This window comes from Halichoerus grypus, chromosome 2 (genome assembly GCF_964656455.1).
Source record: "Halichoerus grypus chromosome 2, mHalGry1.hap1.1, whole genome shotgun sequence".
Lineage (NCBI taxonomy): Eukaryota > Metazoa > Chordata > Mammalia > Carnivora > Phocidae > Halichoerus > Halichoerus grypus.
The window spans coordinates 27,827,846-27,835,654 of record NC_135713.1 but is presented as its reverse complement, the minus strand read 5'-3'; the positions used below and the strand labels follow the sequence as shown (position 1 = coordinate 27,835,654).

At 44.3% G+C, this 7,809-nt stretch overlaps 1 protein-coding gene across 1 annotated transcript in view; it reads right to left on the bottom strand.

Annotated features, from left to right (window-relative positions):
* Positions 1–1,086: 1,086 nt before the first annotated feature.
* The window catches only part of IL7R (interleukin 7 receptor), a 28,676-nt gene continuing 21,953 nt past the window's right edge, over positions 1,087–7,809 (bottom strand). The window contains exons 5-8 of the mRNA XM_036107421.2: positions 7,047–7,209; positions 6,025–6,118; positions 5,042–5,117; positions 1,087–4,631 (exon numbers count right to left, since the gene is read on the bottom strand). Coding sequence (XP_035963314.2) covers positions 4,128–4,631; positions 5,042–5,117; positions 6,025–6,118; positions 7,047–7,209 — 837 coding nt within the window. The 3' untranslated portion in view covers positions 1,087–4,127. The remainder of the gene's footprint in view (positions 4,632–5,041; positions 5,118–6,024; positions 6,119–7,046; positions 7,210–7,809) is intronic.

Here is a 7,809-nt window from a genome sequence, read left to right as displayed (position 1 = left end):
AAATGAGTGGTGAATGGACATACAGTCAGATGTTTTTAATTAAAATAAAGTGTTCCAGTCAGAACTGTATTATTTTTTATAAAAGTGCCCTGTGTCTGGCTTTTGGGAACAACCAACACCCTACTGTTCCCAATGGAGGCGGGCAAGGAGACATCACCTATTGTATGTGTAACTCCCCTAACGTCCCATGTTCTGTCACAACTCCATGACTTTGAGCACAGTTTCCTCTGCCAGGAAATGTCCTCCGGGCTCCTGTATCTGGCACATTCCTGTTTACTCTGCACTGCCACATCAAGTGTGATTTCCGTCACATCGCCTCTCCTGGTTGGTTTGTTATTTTTTCCTTCCTCAGCCAGCAGCAGCAGCCCATGCTTATATTTGGGGACCACCCCACTCTACAAGATGCAACCTCTTACCGTAGAGGGTGCAAACACCAGCTATTCTCTTCTCTGCTCCCCACTGCTTGAGCCCAGGTACCTGAGCTAGGCAGAGTTCCACCCAAGCGCAGGCTCCAGTGACATGAAGCTGCCGGACACTGCGGCCAAGTCTGCTCTGGGGTTTCTGGTGGTGGCAGTGGAGAAGGCTGACTTCAGTTCTGGGGGTGCCAGTGCTAGAAAGAAGGGGTGGCTTTGTGAACTCCACGTTTGGTTCCTTGATCCTCTCAGATATTCTGGATTCTGGGAGGACTCTCGTAGCCTTTCTTAAATCCCTTTTCTGCTCAAATCGGCTCAAATTTGTTTTGATCGCTTCAACTGAGAACCCTGATGATACTTTGCCTTCAAGGCTGTGATATGACATTGTGACTGTTCCTATGTGTATTTGCCCCCCAGTGACTGTGAGCTGGAAACCGTGCATCTCATCTCTGTAACTCCAGTGCCTAGCACAGGACAAAGGAACGCAAAGCAGATACTCAACAAATTGCTGTTAATTCCTTAATTTGTGAATTCATTACTTAATCACTGAGTGAGTTTTCCCTGAAGATCCATATATAAAATGACAGCAAATGACACCAGAATGTGTTCAGTGGCTGGGGAGAATTGTGGCCCATTCTGCCCCTCTTCCTCACAGAAGACAAGCACAGGCACAGAGAGTTCCATAGCATTTAATTAAATATGAGATGGTAACACACACTGGATACTTAGATACTTAGCAGCTCTGCAAAATGTTTGTAATGCACATGGGAGGTACACGGTCCAATCAGAGACCTTCTCTGTAGTGAATGCTAGAGAGTTTTTAGAATAATCCCAAAGAAAAACCACTGAGCTGACACAAATACCATCGGATCTGTCCCATTCCAGTTGTCTTACCACATATTCTCACCGCCTTTCCAGTCAGTTTCGTCTTCTAGCCCCTCTAGAAGTGCTATGAAAACACAAGTAGGCGCGTCTGAAATAGCCCATCTTTGGCTTTTCTGAAGCCAGTTTCCATGGAAACCAGAAGGACAGGAGAGGCAATGGCTAGTGGAAAATCGGTCGGATAAGCCAAGGCTCTCTAGGTCCAGCCAGGATTGTTGAATTGACCAAATGAGCTGCCTGTTTAACAGCTCTCATTTCACACTATATAGATCTAGCAGTTTACATCACTGCCTTCTGCGTTGTCTCTCACCAGCTTTTCTTTCTTAATGAAATCCAAAAGAGGGTTGGTCAGAACAGACTTGTAATCTGATATTATTCAATGTCCCTGAGTATAAGATCACACATGAGCAGCAGTTATGATTATAAGAGGATAATATATAGATTTTAAATTCCTCCAGTAACAGACAGACATTCACACATGAAATTCAAATGATAATCTGTGCCCAACAATACTGAAACATGGGATTTTAGAGCTGGAGTGACTTGGATCTTCCTCTAGACTTATCCCCTCATTTCTTTGAGAGATTGTCTACTATGTCAGGGAAACAAACTTCTGGCTTTCAGTCCTGACCTCACACCTAAGGTGGAATAACTTACCTGTCCTTTCTGTGCCCCAATTTTCCCATAAGTCAAAGCTAACGACACACTTCATGGGACTTCTGTGGATAAGGTACAAGAGAACCAGGCTCGCATGAGGTTTTCTGTGATGACCTCCTCTTTGAGACCTGGTTCCCATTTCTACAAAAGGTAAAGAATACATGTCCACCTGGTGGAAAAGGTCTTCTGCTGCTGACACACCAGACAGATTCTGGGCTTTTCCTCCCCGTAGACATGTATCACTTTTTTGGCATTTTTTCCTGATTGTCTTCAACAGGGCACTTTGAACATGCCTCTATTATAGCACTTTGTGAGATTATAATCATTTGTTTACAAAGCTGCCACTTTCATTAGATTTTTCCACTTTATAAGGCCCCCAACTTTATTTGTCTTAGATACTCTACACCCAGCTCTGTGGCTGGCACATAGCAGCCTACCCATAAATACTTGTCAAGGAAATGAAAGGGATAACGCTTATGGAAATGCTTTGAAAATCACAAAAGCACTAAGCAAATCTAAGGGAATGTGAGATTATATTCATCACTACTGATTCAGAGAAAAGGATTTGGAAAGTACAATGTCCAACGGAAGAATAAATGATCTTATTATCATTAGGCCTCTAAGCCAGCAGATAAGATCTGTTCAACAAAATTTAAAACCCCTTCCCAGATATCACAAAACAAAACAAACAAGAAAATTAAAAACAGGTCACCCCCCAAAAACTAAAAACAGAACAAAAAGATACAAAATGTCAACAACAACAACAGCAACAAAGCCCTGAACAAAACCAAGCCAAACCCTGAATCTATGCCCTTCATGATTTCCTGTGCCTCAGCTGCCCTGTGTGGTTCTGCATGTACCCAAGGGCTGGAGGCCTGTGGGAGAGGCCTCTGCTGTTCTCCCCTGGGTTGCAATTTCTCAGCTGCCTTGACTTGGTTTGAGATAGTCACTAGAAATTCATCTAGACCAAGAAATACAAGAGGACACATGTCAGATCTTCTTTATCTTCAAGAACAGGGCCAAGTCGGGCTCATTCACTGCATATGCTTATAGTTCTCCCTGAAGCTTGTGGCAAGATACAAGGCCATAAAACTCAGGACAGTCTGTAGACACATTTGGGTTGGGGCAGTCTCTACACAGATATAAAGTTATTCCTGGCTTATTGCTCAAATGCCCCTGTGTCCAGAGCTGGCGACAGATTCTTCTAGTATCGGTGGATGCAGCTGAGTGGTGGTAGCAAGAGACTCATGCCCTTGATAACTAACAATAGAAATTCTGGGCTTCTCCTTTTTCAGAAAAAACAAAATCAAATAGAATTCGTGGTTTTTTCTTGCCTTCTTCAGTTTTCGTAGACATGGCTGGTCATGGTAGTTCACATACTATATGACCCTTTCTTTCTCTTAGCCTTTTCTCGTTTTGGTGGCCATGTCCCTATGTGTCTAGGAAACTCCTGGCTTATGCTGCTTGTCCTGGAATGAGTATTTATAACTTCCCCTTTCACTTTCAAAAGTGACCCAATTTGGACAATAAATTTTATAGTCACCCATTCGTTATTAGTGAGGTTTGGCACTTGTGAATGGGATAGCCTCTAGTCAAGGGGAAGGCACATGGCTTGGCGGGGGAAACCACAGTTAGACTCCAGCCATCAAACTCCACGCTGAGTGGGGACAAAGTGGACAGGTTACTTAACGCCCCCAAGCCTCAGTTTCATCATCTATTAGAAAAGAGACTAATAATAATAATAATAATAACAATTGCCCCAGTGCCCGGGATTACCATGAAGATGCAGGGAGACAAGCTGTGTAGAGCACAGGATACACAGTGAGTCCTAGTAATGGTAGCGATCAGCGCTGTTCTCCTTTCCCTCTGTCTTCCCTTGCCCTCTTCCTGCCTTCCATCCCCCTCCCTCCTCTTCTCTACCTTTTCTTTAATTCTTTCCTGCTTCTTTTTCTTTCTGAAATAATGGACTAATTTGGGTTGCCTGAAGCAGAGTGCTCCTGCCTCAAGCCAAATGCCCTGGAGTGGGGAGGAGTGGTCCAAGCTATGTTTCTGAATCCTGTAGATTATATGGAGGGCTGGCATTAATTTTTTCTTCTTTGTGCTGCAAGGGGAAGTAAGTAGGAGCTTAGTCATCTTTGTTGGTCATCATGGTTCCAGTCCTGTGTTTCTGACAATTCACTGGTTTTGGTAGAAGCTGGACATAGTGACATATGCTTCTTCCTGACTTGATCCCAAGGAAGTGAGCATGGGCTGTCCCTGGGCAGTTGGGTTCAGTGTCAGGATTCCTGACTGGAAAGTAGATGGAGTGGGCATGGTGCTATTTGTAGTTCCAGGGCCAAGCAGCAGGCCCTGGTACACATGAGGCCCATTCTTGCCGCCTTCCCTGCAGTCTGGGGACCTGGAAGAGGGTTGCACAAGGGCCTCACACATACTGATGCCCCCAGCCAGGCATCCGAAGGGTGAATCTCCTCTGAAAGCTTTTGGGGTGATGGCTGCATGCTCCGATGGCCAGATGGGGCCCTGCATATCCCCTCCAAGCCTCTGCTTCTCAGACTCGTCTAGTTGTGAAGGAGAAGTGTCTTGCAGAAAGCTTTCTGCTTCATCTCTAGCTTGAATGCCATCCACCTTATGAATCTGGCAGTCCAGGAAGCTTTCAGGATTGAAACTCACATTCAAATTCTGCACCAGAAAAGAGAAAAGGCATTTAGAGTGCTCCAAAGGGACACACGAGCAAAGGTTCAGTTCATGGGAGGATGTAAAGAACTTTCTGACAGGGGTCTACCAGAGAATGTCAGAAAATTACCCACATGTTCTAGTTAACTCTGCTTCTGGAGACACTCTGACACATCAGAGTCTGAAGCGACTGGCTATGCCCTCCCACCCTGGGGAAGCCCAGGAGACTTCTGAGACTTGTATCTCATTTTAGTTTCCTACCTCTAGGGAGGTACAGCCCGGATCTCATGAGGGACCCTAGTCATGGGGTGCACAAAAGACCAAAACTTATGGTTGAACTCTTTCCTATCCTGCAATATCATTCTTGGATACTGGGATGCCTCCAACATTGTGGTAGAAGCACCAGAAGCACTCACCTTTTTGGGTTTCTTGCACAGTTGTTCCAGAGTCTTCTTATGATCGGGGAGGCTGGGCCACACAATAGGTTTAATTCTGAAATAAGAGGACATTGACAGAGAGGAAATGAATGGTGAGGGAGCATGCACAGTAGGTCTTTCCACTCATTCTGAGCCAGAAATCAGAAGAGCAGGTTTGTAGTCTTGGCTCTGCCACAACTATAGGTGGGTGAGCTTGGACAAGTGACTTGCTTTCCCTGGGCCCCAGTGTCCTATCGATTCACAGAGGGGTTATTGTCAGTGATCTCCGTGAACACCTCTGGGAGGGAGCCCTGGGGAAGAGGAACAGTGAGGGTTTGGCAATGGTGTAGCTATGGAACCAACATTCACCCTGTTCATCTACTCCTAATATAGGTGTTGTCATCTTATTCCTCCTCTCTACTGGCAGCAACTCCTCTGCTCTTATTCTGGTGGAGATGAAGAATATTATCTAAGTCACCCAGGGAAATTGCTTTAGGATGTTCTTTTCAAGTTGGAGTCTCACGAGAATATGTGGCACTGTGCTATGGGAGTCTTCCTAGAATATTAATAACTTGAAGGTACGTGTCAAAAGGATCATTTTTATAATGAAGCAAACATGGCTCTGTCATGGGGTAGAATGTAAAAGTCCCATGAAGTCATGTGTTGAAATTCAAGCCTTCAAATACATTCTGCATTTTCCCTGGGTACCCCCAGCCGCCCAGACATTTTGGAGGCATAGTTCCTATTTCTTTAGGAGAAAAAGTTGGGGAGGAGGGTTTGCCCTATGTCTAATTTACATATTTTCAACCCTTTATGAAATTAACTGTTGAAATTCACCAGTTCCCCAGGCTAGGGAGGAATGTGGGCACTGTAATCCCTGAAATGCCTTATTCCCCTTTGTAGTTTTCTCATCAGTAAATAGGGTTAGAGCTCCAACTGTCTGGGGCTCCATGTAACCATCCTCTTGATTAGTTAAAGTTCACCTTTTTTTCCATAACGCACAGGCCAAGATGACCATCAGAGCCACAGAGAAGAAACTCAGAATGCTAATAGTTAGTAAAACAGGATCCATCCTCCCTGGAATGTAAGGATAGATCTTGGTTAGCAATCATTAACCATGCAGTGGGGGAGGCTTTCAGGGTACTTTGAATTTATTTAGTAACTTAGGACCATTTATTATTTCTTCAAAGTCGCTCTCCAGTGAATAGGATGATACACTAGCTTTATGCACTAGGGATTTTGGCTTCAGTAAGTGGCACTGAATTGGGTGACCAGGTCTAGAACATCTGTCACTTGAAATATAAAAGTGACCAGGCATTTATGGCTGGCAGCAATCTCTCCTCAACTCCCACCATCAAGAGAAGGAAGCCCAGTAGGAGAATGATGAGGTGGATGCTCTACATTGCAGGCTCGGCAATTTCCCGTCTGAGAATGGGAGGCTGGGATGGCAGAACGGTTCCCCTCATACCTCAAAGAGAAGGTATGTGTGCAGTGTTTTGGTTCCTCAGGGGCCTGCCTGAGCCATGTTCTTTGTTTTTTCTGGCAATTCTCTCTTCCTAGACCACCTGGATATCTTTGTTATTCTGAAAAAGGGGACATGGAAGAGCAGCACTTGCTTGCCCATCTTCCATCACCAAAGGTGTTCCCTAGAGGGCCTTTACAGAGACCAGCCATTGGGATTCCAATCTAAATTGATAAAGTGGAGGTAGTAGGTAGGCATTTTGTTCAGAATTAGTAGCAATTCCCAAGGGCACCTGGGTTAATAGAGTCATTGATGGTACCAGTAGAGTCATTTAATCAACGACTAAGGGCCCCGCTCCCACCACTTCCTTGTTCTTCCCCAAAGGGGCAAAGATGGCAGGTCATTCTCTAAAGACAGTGAAAGAATGCCCTCCGGGAGTCCTAACTTGTGGGTTCATTTCCCCTCTCTGGCTCTCACTCTTGCTCACACACTTTGACAGGCATAGCACTATGCAGGGCACAAGACTCTTCGGTCACTTCCCACCTGTGATCTCTGGAGTTCTGAAGTGGAAAGTTGGACTCCATTCACTCCAGAAGCCTTGAAAATAGTTGGCATTAGGGATGGACCGGACTTTAATCTCATACATTGCATCAGGTTGTAGCTTTCTCTGTAGGAGGGTCAGCTTTGTACTGGATAAGTTCACACGCTAAAGAGCAAAACATGCCATTACATTTTTAGGATTGAAAAAGAAGTGCTGCCCAGATCCCCTGAATCATTTCAAGTTGAGTGCCTTTAGTCACATGGGTACTCTCATTAGGAAAAGGAGCTATGACACGGGGAGGACCATGTGTAAGCTCATAAATGATGCTACCAGTGGTCAAGGAGGGCAACAGTACCATGGGTCTTTGTTCAGGTGAGCTGGGCTCTCCCACTCCAGGAGGATATAAATCACTCCCAGGCTCCCACCTTCCTTTCCACACTTCAATTTCTTTTTTTTTTTCTTTTTCTCCTTCTCCCCTTTCACATTCCAAATGGAAATAAAAGAGAATGGTAAGGTTAGTGAGCAGGAATAATTTCTCTCTAGAAAGATACCATCCTACATTGCAAATAGCAATACAGAGACAACAGTATCTTCAAAAATGTGTATCACCCTTAAGAAGAAAAAAGCATCTTTCAATTTGATCGGTAAAAAGTTAATATTCCATTGCTATTTACATTTATACTTTTTATTATGTTATATTTATACTTATTCAATTATTAGTTTTCATATATTTATTGAATTTATGTATTTCTAATTTATGAGACA